Consider the following 22,122-nt stretch of genomic DNA (forward strand, 5'->3'; position numbering starts at 1 on the left):
ACTCAGTGGGTTTGGCAGCATTTATGAAGAGAAAGCGAGGTAGTGTTTAGGTCTAGTGACTCTTCTTCAGAACTGGAGTGATGGCGAAGCTGGGAGAACGGACTGACTATAGGATCTATTTATCTTTACAATATCATCTTCCACACAACTCAAGATTCCAACCTAATGGTATCCTCTGTGGTAGGTATTTTTAGATCCTTAAACCCGATCTACCTTTACCGATAAACCAAATTAAAAAGACTGAAGATGTTTCAAGGCATTCATGAATTAAACGTACATCCTATTAACTGACTGTAAAATCTTTACTTGGATATGGTTTCCCTGAAAGTTCGAGCCCATATTCTTTACTAAGAAAACAGAGAGGATTTGGAACACACTGCCTGGTGGAGGTAGATTCCATAGAAGGTTTTAAATGAGTGCCAGATATATATTTGAAAGTGATGAATTTCGAAGGCTACTAAAATAGGTCTGGAGAATCAAACTATCTGGGAAGCTCTTGCTGGAGCCAGTACATACAGGATAGGCCAAACGGCCTCCTCCTTTATTGTAAAATTCTATGGTTCTATAGGCATTAGAATATTATGTTAATATAATTTGTAGTCATCTGCAGTTAATTACATTAATCATCTGAATCATGGGTGGCTGGTTAAAGAAAAGAACGAATTGTCAATTTCTTCAGAGATAAAAGAACCACAGGAAGAAAAGAAGCAGTTTCATGTAACATTATGCTTGTAAGGGTGACAGGTTTTTGAAATCTAAATTTGGAGCTCACAAGATGCTAACAAAATCAAATCAACAGGTATACAATCAAAATGCATATGAAGAGAAAGAGACTGGTGAAGACAAAGAAAATGAGTGTTTATAATTGCTAACAAAGAAATGGTTGACCCATTAATATATACTTTGGTTCTATGTTCACAAAGGAGGACACAAATACATATTAGAAATACTGGGAAAACAGGGTAGCACGAGGGAGAAACTAAAGGAAATTAGTAGTAGTAGTAAGGAAATGGCATTGGGGAAATTGATGAAATTGAAGACTGTTCAATCCCCTGGACAATCTATATCTCAGAGTACATAAGGAAATGGCCCTACAAACAGTGAATGCATTGGTGGTCAACGTACAAGATTCCAAGTCTGGGACAGTTCCTTCAGATTGGAGGATAGGTAATGTCACCCCTCTATTTAAAAAAAGGAGGCAGAGATAAAACAAAGTATTACAGACAAGTTAACCTGATGGCCGTGGAGGGGAAAATAACAGAGTCCATTGTTAAAAATTTAATAGGTGAACATTTGGAAAATAGTGAAAGGACTGGGTAGTTTTATGATTTATTGGGCACAGGTTTATGAAAGGGAAATCGACTGGAATTCTTGGGGGATGTAACTCAGAGTTGATGAAGGGGAGTCAGTGGATGCGGTTTACTTGAACTTTCAGAAGGCTTTGACAAAGTCCCCCTCAAGAGATTAGCATGTAAAATTGAAGTCATGGAACTGGGGTAATGTATTAAAATAGACAGAAAACCGATTGACAGACAGGAAACAAATGTAGGAATAAATTGGTATTTGAACAAGTAATCTACTTCCTTCAATCAGCATTGTCATCAGCTAACATTATTGCTATTGTCTTGACAACAAGATTCATTAACTAAACCGTGCTCAAAGACAGTCATGAATAACTTTGAGGAGGATGCAAAATAAAAGGATGCAGGTGAACAATAGCGTATTAACAAGAGTAGCTGATGATAAACAAGTATGGTAATGACAAGAGACCTGCAGCAAGAATAGCTACAAGCAGCAACAGCAAAATAGATAGGTATTGCATCTATTTCATCATGAAGTATTGACAATAATGGCTCATGCAAAATTTGGAACAAAATTTTCACCAAGGCCACTTTTGAATCTGTTAGAAGTATTGGTAATACTCATCACAAAGGAGAAAGTCAAAAATGAGCAAAGGAAGAAATTGACAATGAGATTGATCAAACAAACACACATCATCCACTTTTTGTTTTATAGTCTTGAGTCCAGACAAAATTGAACACTCACTTGAGGAGGTAAACAAGTCGGGCTCTGACTGGCCTCACTTTTTGTGTGGCAACATTTTCAATAGGAACATCAATCTACTTTGGAAGCAAACTTAATTAGTTTGCTTCGAGGGCCAACTTTGACAAGGGCATCTCCAAACTGTCCATCTTCTTCCTTAACCGAAGATTCCCCAACTCCGTTACTGACAGGGCCCTCAACCGGGTCCAACCCATTTCCTGCACTTTTATCCTCACCCCTTCTCTTCCCTCCCACAACAGCAACAGGGGTCCTCTCATCCTCACCCGCCATCCCACCAGCATCCACATCTAGAAGATCATCAGATGACATTTCAGCCACCTCCAGTGAGATGCCACCACTAGACACATATTCCCCTCCCTCCCTGGTCCACTTTCCACAGGGACCATTTCATCCGGGACACCAAGGTCCATTCTTCCTTCACTTCCAACACCCCCACTCCCCAACAGCTCAACAGCATTCCTGCAAGCACCAAAGGTGCAACACCTGCCCATTTAACCTCCTCCCAACCCAGTATCCAAGGGCCCAAACATACGTTCCAGGTGAAGCAACACTTCATCTGCATTTCCCACAATCTAGTCGATTTGCTGTTCACAATGTGGTCTCCTCTACACTGGGGAAACAAAGCATAGACTGGATGACCACTTTGTAGAACATCTACGTCCTGCTTGCGAAGAAGACCCTGAGCCTCCAGGTATTTGCCACTTTAACACGCCACCCTGTTCCCTGGCCAGCACCTCTGTATCTGGCTTGTTGCAGTATTCCGCAAAGCTCAACGCAAGCTGAAAGAACACCTTATTTTCCACTTGGGAACCCTAAAGCCCTCCAGGCTCAATACCGAGTTCAATAATTTTAGGGCCTGAACTCTCCCATTTCCTAGCCCCTTTCCCCATGCACCAGGCTTTATCACATGGCCTGTCATTACACACTACCAACTGTTAGCCACTAACAGTCTCCATTAACAGCTATTCACCCTCTTAGCCAGATTGTTATCAGTCCTTTAACTGTTCTTCTCTCTCTCTCTCTTTCTGCGCTCCATCCCCGCCTATCAATTACTCCTTACCTCCTTCTCACATCCTACCTTCTGCACATAAACTGACATTTTCCTAGCTACCCTCAATTCTGAGGGAGGGTTACCAAACCGAAAACATTAACTTTGATTTTTCTTCATAGATGCTGCCAGACCTGCTGAGCTTTCCCAGAAATAACAGTATGGAGCTGGAGGAGCACAGCAGGCCAGGCAGCAGAGGAGTAGGAAAGTTGATGTTTCGGGTCAGAACGTTTCCTCAGACACAGGGACCCTAATTCTCCTGCTCTTCTCATGCTGCCTAGCCTGCAGTGTTCCTCCAGCTCCACACTATGTTATCTCTGACTCCAGCACTGGCAGTTTTTACTGTCTCTGAGCTTTTCCAGCAACTTCTGTTTTTGTTGCAAACTTAATTAAGCCAAAGCATAACCACTGATTGTTTACGCTTTTATTTCTAGTGTTTGTGGGACAATTTTATAGTTTTGATATCAATTATTTACCAAATTTATTGCTTGATTACCCTACTTCATAGTGTGTATTACTTATAAGCGTTCCAGAATTCCCTGGAACTGTCTAACTGGCAAGATATGCCAAAATTTACATTGATCTTGTTGTCACTGGGTTATGTTGAAATATTTTGAGATGTTTATTAGTACACGCACATGGAAAATGGATAAAAAACAGATAGAAATCAGCATAATCAATTCAGGAGGGAAACAGTGATGGACCATGTCCCTTCTTGAAAGACCTTTGTCTGAATTAAAATCAGTAAAAGGCATCAAATATCACTTATGGATATTAGGCATATCTGATTAAAATTACAATTATGGAAGGTTTCAATTTTGAATACAATTAATTTTGATAGAATATGAAATAAATAAGTAAAAAGAATTGGAAAAATTAAAAAACAACTGCAACATAAGTGATCACAATCCATGCTTTGGATTCTGTTCCAGATATGTCTAAAGACTGTTCAGAACTGAATTAATTACAGGAACCTCATCTATATCCCACTTTTACTGTCTAAGGCAGCGCGAGAAACTCGTGGGTGGTGAAGCAATACCGTGTTGCTTTGATGAAGATGCCACAAATTGTTGGCACAAAATTAGAGGAAATTTGCTAGTCGTTTGGAATTAGTACAGGTTATTTCTGCCTGAATTTTGACAATTTTTTGCACGAGAACCATGCCATATTTACACCATCATTTCAGAAGTTTTCAAGGAACACTGGATCATTGGCTTTTATAAACGCACTTCATTTAACTTAAAATGAAAACAGGTGCTAAGTAATGTAACATTATGCAGAATTTACAGCAGAGAATTAAGATATTCAATATAACAGACCATTCCAGTATTTGTGTTCCACACAATCCTCATACCATCATTCTTCATCTATGTCATGAATGTATCCTCCTACTTTTTAGCTTCTTAGTTTGCTAATTAGTTGCCCCTTCTCTGCTAGTTGCCTCAAAATAAACTTGATATCATCACCCACTACAAAGTAACTGGCTTGACTGGTGCCGGATCTCCACAAAATTATTCTATCCACCACCAATGCACTGCGGCAACAGTGAGTACCATCTACAAAGTGTACTGCAGAAATTCAATTGGGTTCCTTTGACAGTATTTTCCAACTCCAAGAAGACTACCATCTAAAAGGTCAAAGGCAGAAAACACGTGTGACCACCTGCAAGGTCCCCTCCAAAACCACTCAGCATCTGACTTGGAGTTATATTGCCGCTCCATTACCATCACTCGCTCAAGATTGTGGAACCCTCTCCCCAGCAGCACTGTGGGTCTACTAAATGGAGTGCAGCAGTTCAAAGAGACAACTCACCATCACATTCTCAAGGGCAATTAGGAGTGGGCAGTAAATGCTGGCCCAAACAGCAAAGCCTAAATCCCCTTAATAAATAATAAAAAAAATCAATTCCTCAATTCCCCACCTGTCTCATGGCAAGATATTTTTCATCTTTCAATTTAAAAAAACGATACCTTTTTGGACAAATGAAGTATAAGAGAGTGCAATAGCAAAAATTTGCTTGAAATAAGTCAATCGTTTTTTAGAATAATTATCGTTTTACAACAAAACAATCAACCCATAAATCGTCATGATTTGGACCATACTTACCCAAAACCCCTCTGTGGTAAACATTCAAGAATATCATAACAAAGAGCCAACTGATCATCCCGTTCACAGTTGTAGAGACATTCTAGGGCTACTGCCATTAACTGGTGATGGTCGGGAATAATTTTCTGCTGACACTAATTGAACAAAAAAGGAATGGAATGAACCAGCTTTCTGGTGCTTTTTGAGAACACAACCAATTTCTGCTGTAATTTTGTTGTTTAGTTTTGTTATAAAATTCAAAATACTGCACAAAAGAAATGTTCAGCTAGTTAGAATATTGAGTTAAAACATCAAGTGCATAAAATCTAATGGTTTCCTTAGGTAACCAAACATGAAACTACATACACATTGGCATGAAATTAAGAACACTGCTAACCTATAACCTGAACATAATGCTTATGGTGAAACTCTGTCATATTGCCTCAGCATATTCGAATAACCCAGTGAGTGAGTGAACAGTGAAAATTGACTACGATCATTTCACTTTTTGATTTAAGTGACTTATTAATTGCAAAGTGGAATTCCACCAGAAACGAAACTACATAGTATTTGTTAATATAAATTGGATGTGCTGCAGAATAGCAGATCAAGGGTTCCTTTCCACATTCCCAATTTCAGAATTATCAAAGAAGAGCAAATACCAAGTAATTTTCCGAAAGGGATAAAGGCATCAATTATGCGCAAGCTATTACTTGGGTGAAGCACAGGCCTGGGAGTTGTCTGCTTAACTGTGCCCTTGGCCAGAGAACTACATATGGTATAATGGACTGCACAGGGAAAATTAAAACAAAAAAGTAAATTCTGCTTCATTATGTTAAAACCATGAAAACTGACAGTGCAACAAACGTACATCAGGTTTAGACTGTTGAAATATTTTCAAAGGGTACTTCAAATCCTCTTTTGCTTCTGTTACTAGGTACTGTCTTAGCAACTCATCTGCATGTCCCATATTTTTACTCTCGCAGCGATGCAGGAAAGGAACCACCCACTGGTAGACATTCTTTATATACATTTCCTCAGAGGACTACAAGAATATAAACAAAAAAAAGACATCAATTACATCGTAGTAACTTGCAGGCAGGTACGTTTTACTCAAGAAAAAAGTTTATCATAATTTAAAAACTTTAGAAGTTTATCACAATGCAGACTTTAAATTAATTATTTAAATAATAAACATGATCAAAATAGCTGCTGAAAATATAAAAAAAACCTAGCAATAACCTGTTCAGCTGCATTGAACAGTTAGGCACTGGATTTTGTTCATAACTAGATAAAGTTTAAATTCCACATAAGACCAAATGATGTTGAAGCAGAATTAGGTCATTAGGCCTACTGAGATGCTGTGCCATTTGATCATGGCTGACCATTTCTCAACCACATCCCGTGCCTTCTCCCCTTAACCCTTGATCTTATTACTAATCAAGAACCTATATATCTATCTCTGTCTTAAAGACGTTCAATGACTTTGCCTTCTCTATCCACTGTGGCAATGAGGTCCACAGATTTACCACCCTCCGCCTCAAGATATTTTTCATCTCAGTTCTGAAGGTCATCCCTTCACTCTGCAGCTATGGTTTCATCTCTCTAAGTGGAAACATTTTCCCCATGTCTGTTCTATACAGGCCTCTCGGTATACCTTTCTACTCTCGATACACATATCTTTCTACTGCATCAAATAGAGACACAGAATCCTCAACCGCTCCTCATAATGCAAGCCCTTCATCCCAAGATCAGTCTCATAAACTTCCTCCAGACCCCTCTCAACAGCAGCATATTCTTCCTCAGATATGGGACCCAAAAATTCTCACAATATTCCCTGTGCATTTAATGATAAATCAGGTAACAATTCACAGCCAGCTCCTTTTGCAAACTTTGGCAGAATTTAACAGGTAGGTTCCCAAACGGGGAAGGCTGGTAGACATTACACAGTTTCCGATTTCCGTCTGATTTGATCCAAGGTGAAACAGCCCAAGGAGACTTTCCCAGCCAGAGTTAAGTGAGGCCCTAAAGAGGCCAGTTGAAAACCTCACTCCACATCACTGATATTTAACCAGCAAGAAGCCTCAATACCCAGCCAATCTGTCAACTGTAGTCTGCTAATATGCCTTTGGTCTGGTGAGAGACAGGGGCGTTGGGAGAGTGGCTTTGACATGGACACACCACGGCCAATTGGAACACTGCAAGGCACAAATCATCATGGCTGCGGACCTTCACTACTTGCTCTAAATACTAACATCTCTACAATGTATTGGCGGGACCTTCACAACCAGCTCTGCCGAACCTGCCCTACTTCTCCTATTCCCTGAGGCACAAACACTGATCCTCCACTGGGTTACCTACAGTACCAGCAGCGGTCACTGCTTCCAGTGATGCTGCCAGCTTCGGACCTGACGACAACGTTAAGGATTTATAGGGGCAGGGTTAACAGCAGGGGTGAGGGGGCAGTGTAGCTCTCAGAGGAGCTGGGAAGGTTGAAGTCAGGAAAGCAAATGGCTATTTGGAACTTAATCCTGTCAGGCTTCTCGAAAATAGCCAGTGGTAGAACAGACACCAGTTTTCCAGCCAGCAGCAGCAGCATCCTCAACATGATTATTAAAAGCTTTCCTTTTTTCCTTGCAGTGGCTCGAAGTGATGTTGTCAGATGTTTGGGATAAAGCTAGCCATCCAAGCTTCATGCAGAGAGAACAACACAGTAATCAGAAGAATTTGTTTTAAACAATCGTCAGTAAAATACTTACCGGTATTCATTTTGAAAAACATGCCAGTGACAAAAGAGCTTGCCAAATTACAATATTAATAACAAAAACAGAAGATGCTTTGAACCAAAATTTACACAGCTTACATTGATCATTAATTGCCTCAGTTTATCAATGTCTTTCATTTGTTGCAGTTCCTTTAGAGAAAGAGTTGGATCAGCTCCTGCTTCATACACGAGAGTTTCCAGAGTGATCAGATCATCGCACAGAACCTCTAACCCAGGAATGTTCCTCTCCTTGCCAAGACGTACTAAAGATAAGGCACAATCCACCTAAAGGCAGGTTATAAAGCAACATTAAAATTGTTCACAACTTTTGGCATAGTTTATTGATGAGAACTACTTGATTTTCAGACCTCAGACTTTTGAATTTATACCTGTCTTATCTACTGGCTTAAATGCAGTATCACATTCCAGTTTAACATCAGTTCTATAGCATTGTCTAAAGCTCAAATGACAATTCTTCTATTTCTCAACCTCAGTAAGAGTACCATTTTATGAATTATGGGACATTATATGATATAGACTACTTAAACTCATATCACCAAGAGCTTCAACAAAACAAAAAAGAGGCCTTGCATGACTTGAAGTAAAATTGCATTTTGATTTCACTCTCAATGGTGGGGGGGCAGCAAATGTCACAGAACCTAAAAAAACTTCCAAAGTTAATTCGTCTGTAAGACGGTGAAAAATTTGACTTCTCAATCCAAACTAAGCAGCTTCCACTGAACCGTACTTGTACTGTCAAATGGCAGCTCTTTTTGTTACATACCGTAGTTCGTAGTTTTTGTTTGAGTGCCCAAAATGAAGACTACATTTAGCCTTATCCATTTGTACATGATGTGATGTCACATTCAAATATAAATTTATTTCATTCATTGAACATTATTGCACAAATTATTTATTGATAATAGCTGATGTTACTGATGCAGTTTCATCACTTAAAGTTCAAAAATATGAACGTATGCAGAAAAACAAAGTGACAAAGAACTTTCAAAGCCCAGTATCATCTATTATAGTTTAAACACTGCACCAAACAACAAATAATAACTCCAACAGAAATGTCTTTCTTGTCAAGAGTAGACTAATTTTGCAGGAGAGCATAATTTCAGTTTCATTCATTCCCTGCCTATGGCCACAACAGTTTATTATATAGGGTGTTAAGTGGCCAAGTGTACTCCTTACTTTTGTTTTATCTAACACCTGCAGTAAAAAAGGCAGATGGTCAAACAGCAAAACAGGAAAAAAAAACTCACAAATCATGGGTTGTCTAAGGAATAAAAGAAAATGCGGTATAATACAGCAGCTTGTGCTTGATTTGGATCAGCTGCTTTCATGCTGTCTCAAAAAAAAGATGCTACTAACAAAACAAAAAAAAATCACAAGGAGATATTCAACAAAACTTTTAAATGAGATGTATTGACTCAAAACCAGATGTGCAACCTAGTACAGCTAGGTTCTAGGGCCTATTATTTTCAGGTGCTTCATCAATCAGTCCCCTCCATCATAAGATCAGAACTGGGGATGTTCGATGGTGATTACACAATGTTCAGTAGGACTCATGACTGCTCAGACACTGAAGCAGCCCACGTCTAAATGCACGAAAACCTAGGCAATAACCAGGTTTTGGCAGACATTCACACCATACATGTTCCAAGCAATGACAATCTCTAACAAAAGAGAATCCATACATTATGCCTTGAAATACAACAGCATAACCATCACTGTATTCCCCTACATCAACATCATAGAGTTACTACCGATCAGAAATTGAACTTTACTAATTGGATACAAGCTGTGGCCACAAAACTGGATCAGAGGCTACGAATGCAGTGAGTAACTCACTCCTCATTCCCCAAAGCCTGCAAGGACCATGTCAGGAGTGTGACAGAATACTTGCCACTTGTGGATGGATGCAGCTCCAAAATGTGAGAAGCTTGACACCATCCAGCACAAAGCAGCCCACTTGATTAGCACTGCATCCATAAACATTGACTCTCTCCACCACTGATGCTCAGCACCAGCAGTGAGTACTACTTACGAGATGCACTGCTGAAATTTCACCAAGACTCCATTCAAATACATGACTATCTAGGAGGACAAAGATAGCAGATATATGGGAAGACAATCATCTGCATGTTCCCCTCCAATCCACTCACCACCCTGACTTAGAAATATATTGTCATTCCTTCAATGTCACTGTATCAAAATCCTGGAACTTCCTCCTTAACAGTAATGTGGATCTACCTACATCCACATGAATTACAGCAGTTCAACATCATCTCCTCAAAACCAAGAAAAGACAGCAAGTGCTAGCCCAACTAATGTTAGCCAGATCCCTTGAGTAAACAAAAATAAAAACTGCTTATAGCCTAATTTCCCCAAAAACTGAAAACAACAGAAGGCTATATTTGTTAATAAGTACATGAAATACACTTTGAATAAGTTTATGGATACTTGCTTTGTCAGTAGACATCATCCTTTTGCAGGAAGCTGCAAGTATCAAGAAATTTTTTTTAAAAAAAGGCAAAATACTGTGGATGTTGGAAATCTGTTACAAACACAGTTAGTTAGGCAAAAGCAGGAGGTCTGGCAGCATGCGTAGAGAGAGGGGCAGAGCTAATGTTTCAAATTCTGTATGGCTCTTCTTTAGAACTGAAGGGTGCTGAAAAATGTTTCTTTTCCCCCCACTTTTGACAGAGGTAGAGACCCAATGTAAAAGACAGTGGTAATTAGTAGTGGAGAAAGAGAAAAGAGATTTAAAATGGTTATAATTTAAGATGCAAAGGGGAATGGGTCCTCTATAATAAGAGTAAAGAGGCAAAAAGACATGGCTGCCGGGGGGGGGGGGGGGGGGGGGGGGGAGAAAGGGAGGGGAACAGGATATAACAGAAAAGAATAACAGACATAATACTAGCGAGTTTTGAGAAGATTTGTAGCTCAGGTTGAGGTTCTGGATGTGAGTTTGCTCGCTGAGCTGAAAGGTTAGTTTTCAGACGTTTCGTCACCATTCTAGGTAACATCATCAGTGAGCCTCCGACGAAGCGCTGGTGTCATGTCCCGCTTTCTTAACCCCTAAGCAGATAAATAGAAAGCGGGACATAACACCAGCGCTTCGTCGGAGGCTCACTGATGATGTTACCTAGAATGGTGACGAAACGTCTGAAAACTAACCTTCCAGCTCAGCGAGCAAACTCACATCCAGACATAATACTATCAAGTCTTGAAGTTAGTCAATCAAACATTGAGACCTCATGGCTTTAAAATGCCAAAGGAGAAAATGAGGTGTTGTCCCTTGAGCTTACATTGTGCTTCACTAAAACATTACAGCAGGTCCACGACGATAATGAGAAGATGATGGTTTATTGATGTGGCAAGTAAAACTCAAAATTTTAACACTTTTCTCTCTTCACAAATGCTATTAGACCTGCTGAGTTTCTCTAACATTCTCGATCTTAGAATCAAGAAATGTTTGGAATAAGCTCTATAAGTCTCCTTCCTAATCAATTCTGCTAAAACAGTATTTGTTTTATTCAGGGAATATGGGGCATCACCAACTGGGTGAATATTAATTGCCCTCTGGAAGGTGGCGGTGAGCCACAACGTATCAATATTATTCAAAAATGTACTGTAGCAGTGATTTTTTTAAATATAGAATTGTTTTGTAACTATTAACCTTATGCTGTTCAGTAAGAGTGTGAGCCACAAAAGTAAATTAGCTGCATAAGCTTCAAGTGCTGGACGCTTTATGACATAACTGAGCGAGCCACAATTATTTCATTTAATATCTGCAGAAACGTTTCTTATATTATCAGCACGTCGGTTCCATACCAGAAAGACAGATGTACAGATGTGCTATTTTTAATCATAATCTTAGCTCAAATGGGATTTTGCTATGCTCGTGTATAGCATTTTGCATCATGTGAATCATAATTTTCTTTCTTGATTGCCTAAAGAATTATACTGAAATAAGGTAAAAAATTTTGATATTCATAAAGTTTATCAGCAAGGTGTCAACCATTACTTTACCTAAACGTTGGTTTGCCTTTTGCTTTGACCATAAACAATGGGCAAAGGAGGTCAAACTTAGAGTGATAACAAAATGTGAAGCTGGATGAACACAACAGGCCAAGCAGCATCTCAGGAGCACAAAAGCTGACGTTTCCAGCCTAGACCGTTCAGAGAGGCCCGAAACATCAGCTTTTGTGCTCCTGAGACGCTACATGGCCTGCTGCGTTCATCCAGCTTCACACTTTGTTGTCTTGGATTCTCCAGCATCTGCAGTTCCCATTATCTCCGATCAAACTTAGAGTGAAACAGGTTGTCGGCTTGCTTGTTCTATCACCATGCTAGATAACAGCATCAGTGCAGCCTCCAATGCAGCAATATTTTCTACTCCACTTGATATTTATATGATCCGGTCTGTTAAGTTGAGTTGTGTCATTTCTGGTTCTGTCCTCCACAGGTTTGTATATAGGGTCTAAATCCACGTGTTTGTTCATTGCAATGCGGTTGAAAGCCTGGCCTTTAGGAATTCTAGTGCATGTCTGTGCTTGGCTTGAGCTAGGCTGGTCACGTTGTCCCAGTTAAATTGATGGCCTTCATTGTCCAAGTGCACTGAGACGAGGGAACGTTCAATGTGTCATTTTGCTGCTAGCTGGTGTATCCCGATGCTAGTTTCCTTCCTGTCTGGCTGGCGTAATGTTTCTTGCAGATGTTGCAAGGTATTTTGTAAACCCTGTATATCATGGGTATGGGGTCTCTAGTCCTTGTGAGTGATTGTTGTAGAGTGGCTGTGGTTTTGTGTGCTACCAGGATTCCTCATGGTCAGAGGAGTCTCATTGTCAGTTCTGATACATTCTTGATATATGGTGGTGTGGCCAGTGTACTTCGCGTAGTCTATCTAGTAGGCACCCGATGTTGAAGTTGTTGGGATATCCCTGTTTTCAACCCGTAATGCAATCACCAAACAAGTGGAATTAGACCCCAATAACAAACCCATGCAGGAAGGACATAACCCAACTTAACTGATCTGAACATATAAATGCCGAGCGGAGCAGAACACATCGCTTCATGGGAGGCCGCACTGATAATGTCACCTAGCATGGTGACGAAACGTCTGTACGATAACTAGCCAGCTTGATGAGCAAGCCAACAACCTCATCCACAACCTGAGCTACAAATCTTTGCTAGAACCTTACAGTGAAACAGATTGTCTTTATTCTTTTCCTCTGGCCCGCGTATTAGAAATAAATATTACATTCCAATCAAGTTTCAGAAATGTTTACTTCATATTTTGTGCTGCTGGACTGACAAATAGGAAATGAATAATGATAAACAGACTCTAGTGATCAATTAAAATGCAAAAAAGATGGAGCAAATACATAAAGAGAATCCCAAAAGGAAACAAATTTAAAAATATGGATCAATCCTGATGACAGCAAGTAAAGAAAACTTCCATTGTAAGGAAAACAATGAATAAGTAGTCATATTTTCCTCACTGAAAATGTGAAAATGATAATTTTATCACATAAATACAAGGCACAAAGCTAGGGATAAAGAGGGGCTTTTAAGCAAAATATGGAGAAAGGAGTTGGGGGGGGTTTGCGAAAACAGCGAGTCAACACAGGAGAGCGAAAGAAAACATGGGAAAAGAAGAGACAGAATGGCAAGAAGTGGTGAGAAAATAAAACTAAAGCATCCAAAAATCAGAACTATCTGTTGCAAATATCACAAAAAACACAAAACAAAAAGTTCTGTATCTGAATGTGCAGAGCACTCTGAAGAAGTTAAACAAATTGACAGTGCATAATCAAGTAAATAAACATGATAACATCGTCATGACTGATCAACACAGCAAGGAGACAAGGATAAATTCCTGAAATATTGAAGGGTTCATGATGTTCAAGAAGAATAGGATGCTACATAAATGTGGAGGATAACAATGTTAATCGAAGGTAGTACGGATGCAGCAGTTAGAAATGACCTTGGTTCAGGGGATTATGATGTAGAATTGGTTTGGGTGGAGAAGAGGAAAAGTAGGGGAAAGAAGCGACTAGTGGAAGTGGTCTACATGCCCCTGAATAGTAACTGGTGTGAAACACTGTATACAAGAAATATTGAATGTTTATATAAAAGTGATGGCAATATTCATATGTGACTTTACATATAAACTGGATAATTAAGACTTACACCAGCAGCTTGGGTGAGGGATATATAGAGTACTTTTGAGCTAGTTCCTTACAACAGCAAGTTCTGGAGCCAAGCAGAGAGCAGTTTTTTAGACTTGCTATTGTGTAACGAGACAGGATTAATTAGGAATCACGGAGTAAAGGTGCCTCTACGTGGTGGAAGCTACACTGTGATTTGAATTTTCTTTCAGTTTGAAAAGGAGGAGGTGGTTAGTATTTTAAACTTAAATTAAGATAATTATGTGGATATGAAAGCTGAACTAGCTGGAGTGAACTACAATATTAGCCAGTGGAGAGATGAACAGAGAAGCTGCTGCAGACTAGAAAGGGAATAGTTCAGAATTCTCAGAATAATTACAATCTAACTACAAACTTGAATTATAAGGTGAGCATCCAACGACTGAAGTTAATTACACTAAATTAGCTCAGGCAAGGAATTGAACACTTAAGGAGCTAGTTATGGACACTTTGAACCTTCAAGGTAATTCGGAAAAAGCAAGCATGATATAGCGAAAGGAAAATCAATTCTAACAAATTTATTAAAGTTCTTCGAATATGTAAATTGTTGTGGATAATGGGGAGCTCCCTAGTGACCAGCATTTGGATTTCCAGAAGGTATTTCACAAGATGCCACACAAAAGGCTATTGCACTAAGTAGAGCGAATGGCTGAGTGGTATAACCACTAGGCTGTTAATTTAGAGACTCAGGTAACACTCAGGGAACCCAGGTTTGATAACTGCCGCAGCAGAGAGGGCATTTGAATTCAATTAAAAAAGTGATTTTTCTTTTCAGAGTCCAATGGTAACCACAAATCCATTGTTGGTGATCAGAAAAACCCATCTGATTCACTAACGTCCCTTAGGGAAGGAAACTGCTACCCTTACCTAGTCTGACATACATGTGACTCCAGACTCACAGCAACATGATTGACTCTGAACTGTACTCTGGGCAAGTTGGGAGTAGGCAATGAATGCTGGCATGGCCAGCAGCATCCAAATAAGGAGACTAAATAGGAATCAAGAAAGGACGCAATTATGTCAGATATAGTTCCGAAAAGGATTATGAGATGGATATTTGCTATGAGCAGGTTGTCTTACATTGAAAGCATGGGCAGCCTGGACTGCTTTACAGAAGAGTTTAAAAACTGAGTGATGACTTAATTGAAGTCTCCAAAGGTCTTGATAAGGTAGATGTGGAAATGATATTTATTCTAGTGGGTGAGTCCAGAACTAGGGGTCACTGTTTAAAAATTACGGTTGCCCTTTTAGGATCAGTCATGATCTTTTTGAATGGCAAAGTGGGTTGAAAGGGTGAAATGGTCTACTTCTCTCCCCATTTACATCTTTGTATCATATAAATTTGACTGACAAAATAAAAATACTACAAAGTCTAAAAGCTGCAAATATTCAAAAATGGAAATGAATTGACCTTGCTCATTTTAATTCAAGCAATGCCATAAATAAGGGAATGATTGATGAAACTCAGCGATTTATTACTGCAAGTTAAAAAGCGTATTGTGTGGTAACAGGTGCATATTTCAAGTGCTTAAAAATAATCTTTCAAAGCTGAATGTATTTTGAATTGTCAATGTATAACATGCACAAGATTTTTTTTTAAACAGAGACCTAAATGTGTCAGAAAGGGGCTTAAATAATTGCCATCAGCTTTCCATTTCATTAACCTTTAGTTCTCATCTTCAGACACTGTATTTTCTTTTTTTTTATAATCCACTCTTGTCTATGCATTCACTGCTGCTGACATGTATTTCATGTCTTTATACAGATCTTGATTCAAAACATGGCACTGCTGCTCTTCCACATCAATCAATTTCTTGAACATAAGGTACCAGATTTAGTGAGGGAAGAAGGATGGAATTATTTCATGCAATTGTAAAAGTTCTTGGACAACATTTACATTTTTATGAACAGGGTAATTTATTACTCAGTTTGAACTGTGTTCACTCAGAATTTTGGGGGAAATGAGCAAAATAAATCAACATAACTTTGTCACTGGTTGAAAATAAAAATAATCAATCTCTGAAAAAAATGAAAACTATAAATGTAAGCAGTCGATGCCCACAAACATTGGAGAAGTGAGAAAATGATTTCAAAAGCTAATTTGATAGACACTTGAGAAAAATAAACCTGCACGGTTTACCCACTCTACTGTAAGACAACAGTAGAATGCAACTTATTGGATTCAAGAGAGCTAGCATAAATCGATGAGCTGAATGCTCTCCTACTCTGCTGGAAGCACTCTTAGCTATTATGAAGGCTTTTGTGAGGCTATACAGGGAATATTATGCCTAGTTTCTGTCGCCTCAGAGGTGGTGAAATTTCACCAAGTTTATCACTATGAGAGGGCTGCTCTATATTGAGAAACCGACTAGATTGGATTTACGATAATAAAATGTGAGGCTGGATGAACACAGCAGGCCAAGCAGCATCTCAGGAGCACAAAAGCTGACGTTTCGGGCCTAGACCCTTCATCAGAGAGGGGGATGGGGTGAGGGTTCTGGAATAAATAGAGAGAGAGAGGGAGGCGGACCGAAGGTGGAGAGAAAAGAAGATAGGTGGAGAGGAGAATATAGATGGGGAGGTAGGGAGGGGATAGGTCAGTCCAGGGATTACAAGAGAGTTGCAGTGGGAGAGAGATTCCCTGGAGGTAGGTCCGGAGGGAGGAGGGTTGGATTTGGATTTACACTCTTTGGACAATATGAGGTGATCTTATGAACCATAAAAGATTTGGGAAGGATGAGACAGCCTAGATATTGAGTGCATATTTTACCTGGCAGGGGAATCTGAAACACAGGACAACAGTCTTAGGATAAAGGGACATTCTTGTAGGATTGAAAGGAGGGGAATTTCTTCAAAGGGTAGTGGCACTTTTGGAATTTGCTTCCTCAGCGTGTTATGGATGCCCCGTAGTGAAAACATCTCAGACAGTATTAGAAATGTTTTTGGTCAGTTCAGAAATCAAAGGATATAGGGAGCAGGCAGAAAATTAACTATAATCATACTGAATGGTGGAATGTGCTCAAGGGGCCATTACCTATTCCTGCTCCTAATCGTTATGTTCTTCGGAGTAAATAACTACTTACCAAAGCAACGTTGTGCAGGGCAATAACTTCGATAAATACTTTGTATATCATGGATAATACATAACAAAATAATATTTAAATTTGATTGTTAAAATAATCTTTGCCTTTGACAAGACAATTTGCTACAGCTAAGCAAAAAATCACGTGGGTTAGTCAGGCATCCTAATGACCAAAATCTCAGTATAAAAACAAATGACAGAATCTTTACTGTATTTTTGATTCTGATTTTTGCAAAGTTGATCCATTCAAGTACATGTTCTCCTATTTAAATTGTATATTGTCAAAAATAGTTGCAATTTAAAGTTACAATTGAAATTCATTGCTCCTTCCTTTTCCCGCATGAACATGAAAGCAAATTGTTACACTATTCATAACCAGTCACTATATGCTGCATTGATTCATATGATATAATTATTTTAAAATTGATGGCGTGCACAAATTAAGATCGGGTGCCACTATGTGGTCACTAAAAGCAATACAGCTTCTGGTGAAACAGCAAGTTTCAGGGGAGAAAAATCAACAGTTATAGCAAAAAAAAGCTAGACCACTAATTCCTGCTTCACGTACACAACAGTGTCATTGGAAAGAAGAAACTATTAATAGAAAAGCACATGGTACTGAAGTGCACATTGACAGACCTTTGCTCAAGAAATCTGAATGTCAGTGAAATGTCAATTTTAATCAACAACAAACTTGCCTTCCGGCTTCTTCACCAAATTACGTGAAGGCTATACATAAGAGTGTGGAAACATTCAAGATTCAATGTCACAATGTCCATTGCCGTTATAATTAGGTTTTGGATCACTTTGAAGCTGCAGCTTAGCTGGAGTGATAAACAATGCAGTATAAGCTCCCACAGGACCTTTCTGCACCAACATGATTCCTTCTATTTCTGACCTTACAAAAAATTGCTTTCATTTGTTCACAGGCATTGCTGGCTAGCATGAGGTCCATGTCCTCTATTTCTGTGCTTTTAAAAATTGTGGACCAAGATGACACAGAGCTGTGTTCAAAACCAGTGTCTTGCAACAGTGCTGTAGGTTTTGGAAATCAAGTAGGTGAATACCCATAGTGATCATTATGTGAACAGCTGTTCTAATAAACAGTAATTGAAGTTCTTGCAGACGAACTAGATCCACTGAGTTTTATGTACAGGTGCAGCTGAGTGGCAGGTGGAACAGTGACCAGTTATTGATGACACAAGCCTTTTGTCTGCCAACAACTAAGTTTGAGTGTCAAGTAAATGAACAGTTTGGGGCTGGGAACAAGATGGGAAGAAGGATGTTGATCTCCACCAGCTCAGAGGTGGTATCTCAGTTCTCTGCAGTCAAAACTCACTTTAGACCTGAAGTAAACCAGTAAGTCTTTCCTTCAAGAGTTGCTGAAAGCAATTACTTTTAATTGATGTCAGAAATATTTTACAAGTGAACGAGCCACCCTCTGCCTCTTGTAAACTAGTTGACACATTTGGAAAAGAAGCAGCTTTCAGATCAGCAAGAATCAACCCAAGAGAATCTGTGGACAAAGATCGCTGAACCTCTTTCCAGTTTTTCTCTCCTGTCCACGTATTGTTTCCCTGTCTGAGTAAGGGAGAATCGATAAAGGAATTAGTATTTTAATTAGAGATAATGGGAACTGCAGATGCTGGAGAATCCGAGATAACAAAGTGTGGAGCTGAATGATCACAGCAGGCCAAGCAGCATCTCAGGAGCACAAAAGCTGACGTTTCGGCTTTTCTGATGAAGGGTCTAGGCCCGAAAGGTCAGCTTTTGTGCTCCTGAGATGCTGCTTGGCCTGCTGTGTTCAACCAGATCCACACTTTGTTATCTAGGGTTTTAATCAGTCGTGTCAAATGCCCAACAGTTTATAAATGTTGAGCTGTAGCTAAAGGCTAATTACCTGTAATAAGTAATCAATCATTCTTGCTAAGTACAGAAACCTGGTCTGGAAATAAGATATTTGCTGGACTTCAGGTGAGACTGAAACTTTGGGGTTTTCATACCCCACTTCCTTGTATACTCCTGGCAAACATCAAAGTCATTGAAAACAAAATGGATGAACTTAAAGCTAGACTCAACTTCCAAAGAGAATTCAGAGACTGCTGCATACTCTGTCTTGCAGAAATATGGCCCAAGTCTGCAACATTTGACTGTGACTCACAACCTGAAGATTTCTCAGCTCATCAAATAGACCGCTTGGCATCATCAGACAAGGCAAGAGGCAGTGTGGCCTGCCTCCTAATCCACACTTCTTGGTGGTCAGGCATGGCAACCCTGGCAAGTTACCATTCCCCGACCTAGAACTTCTTACAATGCAGTGTTGTCCCTACTGCCTGCCACACGAGTTCACCTCTGCTATCCTGACAGCAGTCTACATCCCACTCCGTGCAAAAGTGAAGAGGGCTCTTGATTTACTCAACAACACCACAAACAGTCTCGAGATGGAATACTTCGAGACGGTGACTTCAACCAGGCCAACCTCAAGAACGTGCTACAGAAATACCATCAACACGTCTCCTGTCCCATCAGAGGTCCGAACATCCTTAACCGTTGCTATTAAACCAGGATGCCTACTGCTCATCACCCATCTGCAATTTGGAAAAATCAGTTCACAACACCGTCTTCCTCCCCCTGGCTTACAAGTAGAAACTGAAGCAAGGGGACACAGTGCAGAAAGTAGTGCAGGATTGGTCTGAGGCAACAAAAAGGCTTCTACGAGACTGCTTAGAGTCGGTGGACTGGTCCAAATTTGAGAAGTCAGCAGCCAACCGAGTATGCTAAATGACTACGCTACGACAATTACAAACTTCTTCAGTGTGTAGAAAGACAATGTGCTGAACAAGTTAATTCAAATGTTCCTCAACCAGAAACCATGGGTGACCAGGAGATCCACTCCTTACTGAAGTCCAGGTCTGAGGTGTTCAAGTCCGACAACCCTGACATATACAGGGAATTATATGACCTTCATAAAGCTATCAGAGATGCTAGGAGGCAATACCAAACTAAGCTTGACCAACCACATGTTTATGGGAAGGATTACACGACATAATAAGGTGAACAGAATCGCAGGCAATAACATAGCTACTCAATGAGCTCATTCCATTCTATGCTTGCTTTGAACAGGTCAGTGAAACGATGTCACCTTTCTCATCAGCCGTGGATACACCTGTACCCATGGTCACCACGACTGATGTTAGATCTGCCTTTTTGAGAGTGAACCCACTGAAAGCAACTGACCCAGATGCAGGCCCAGACGTGCACACCAGTTGGGAGTATACACAGACATCTTTACCCTCTCTTTACCACGATGTGAAATCCTCACCTGCTTCAAGATGACCACCATCATCCCAGTACCAAAGAAAAATCATGCAGCAGACCTCAATTACTACCACCTAGTGGCTCTGACCTCCATATTATGAAGTGTTTCAAGAGGTTAGTCATAGCTCCTATTATCTCTAGCCAACCAAACTGACTGTAAATGCTTTGCAATTTGCCGACTGATGCAACAGGTCCACAGCAGTCGCTGTCTCTCTGGCCCTACACTCGTCCCTGGAACATCGAGGATACAAGGTTACCTGTGTCAGGCTCCTACTTATGGATCCTACTTATTGACTACAACTTGGCCTTCAATACCATAATTCCAAACTAAAAACTCTGAATTTTTTTGTTGTGAACAAATTATTCATCAAATAAGGAAACCTGACAGACTGGTTTTGAACAAGTCTGTGACTTAACCAATTGGCAATATCTTCACCCTTGTAAAAATTTGTTGACACCAGTAGGGGAATGGGCTAGTGTACACAGCATATCTTTTTTATTTCCTGTTTTTTTTTAAATTGTGGACTGAAATGGGAAAAAAGACTTTTAAAAACTCAAGGACTGTCAAAGGATTGCTGCATTATTTAAAAAGCAAGTAATCAAACATTTGTTACATGTGCCATTTGCACAACTGCTTACGCAAGTAGTAGCAGAAGCAGAGTTTGCAGGTAAGTTGGACCAAAGACAGGTAAACAAATGGAGCTTTGTCCAATGGTAGCAGATGGTCTGTGGACTAGTGGCCAGATATCAATGTCAAATGCTTTCAGCCTGCCAAGAATAATGCGATTGGTTCTCAGGTAGCTAAATGGCTTGTTGGTGTGAATGTTTGGTCAGAAACCATCAGAGCTCTGGAAGTGAAGGAGCTGTTTTTGCTCTACAGTAAAAACTCAAGCCCGAATAAAGCCAGCTTATTTTTTCCCTCAGAAGTTGCTGTAATCAATGGCTCTAGCCAGTAATCCAGAGACTTGATAAATGCAAACCAACCACCTTGTACCTGTTACAAGCACAATGAAGTCTCCAGGAGAAGAATCAGTGAGCAACATGCTCTGACAAGTCAAATGAACCATCTCTGAGTGCACTGTGAACAGAGACTATAAAACTGCCTTACCAATCATTCCATTTGCCCATCACATCCTTATTTGTTAGCTTTTCGGTGTCTGTCTATATATGAGTTTAAAGGGAGAGTTTAAAAGAGGGTTAGAGTTTTTACTGACAGAATCACACGCCAATGGTTCAAAATTGTTTGCCCATATGTCGAATCTACTTATTTGCAACAAACAGTTATTCTTGTTAAGTACAGAAACTTGGCCCATGCTTTCTGTCAATCGGAGTCTGGAAGATAGCTAGATCGGGGAATTCTTACACTGTTTAAACTCTAACATCTGAGGTAACTTTTGGCATAGTGAGGCCTGATTTCCAAAGAAAGGAAGTGATGCAGCCTTCCTGACTCAATTGTAACAAGGGCTAAAGAGACGTACATACTGACTAAAGAGCTTTTCCCATCAATTCTTTACAATTCAGAAGTCTGAAAGCTACATGT

General features: G+C 39.8%; 1 protein-coding gene across 1 annotated transcript in view; it reads right to left on the reverse strand.

Moving 5' to 3' along the window:
• Positions 1–22,122, reverse strand: part of nbas (NBAS subunit of NRZ tethering complex) — a 238,312-nt gene that overhangs the window by 148,160 nt on the left and 68,030 nt on the right. Inside the window, exons 24-26 of the mRNA XM_048530416.2 lie at positions 8,061–8,246; positions 6,069–6,242; positions 5,219–5,352 (exon numbers count right to left, since the gene is read on the reverse strand). Coding sequence (XP_048386373.1) covers positions 5,219–5,352; positions 6,069–6,242; positions 8,061–8,246 — 494 coding nt within the window. The remainder of the gene's footprint in view (positions 1–5,218; positions 5,353–6,068; positions 6,243–8,060; positions 8,247–22,122) is intronic.

The sequence above is a fragment of the Stegostoma tigrinum genome, chromosome 4, assembly GCF_030684315.1.
Source record: "Stegostoma tigrinum isolate sSteTig4 chromosome 4, sSteTig4.hap1, whole genome shotgun sequence".
In the NCBI taxonomy this organism is placed as follows: Eukaryota; Metazoa; Chordata; class Chondrichthyes; order Orectolobiformes; family Stegostomatidae; genus Stegostoma; species Stegostoma tigrinum.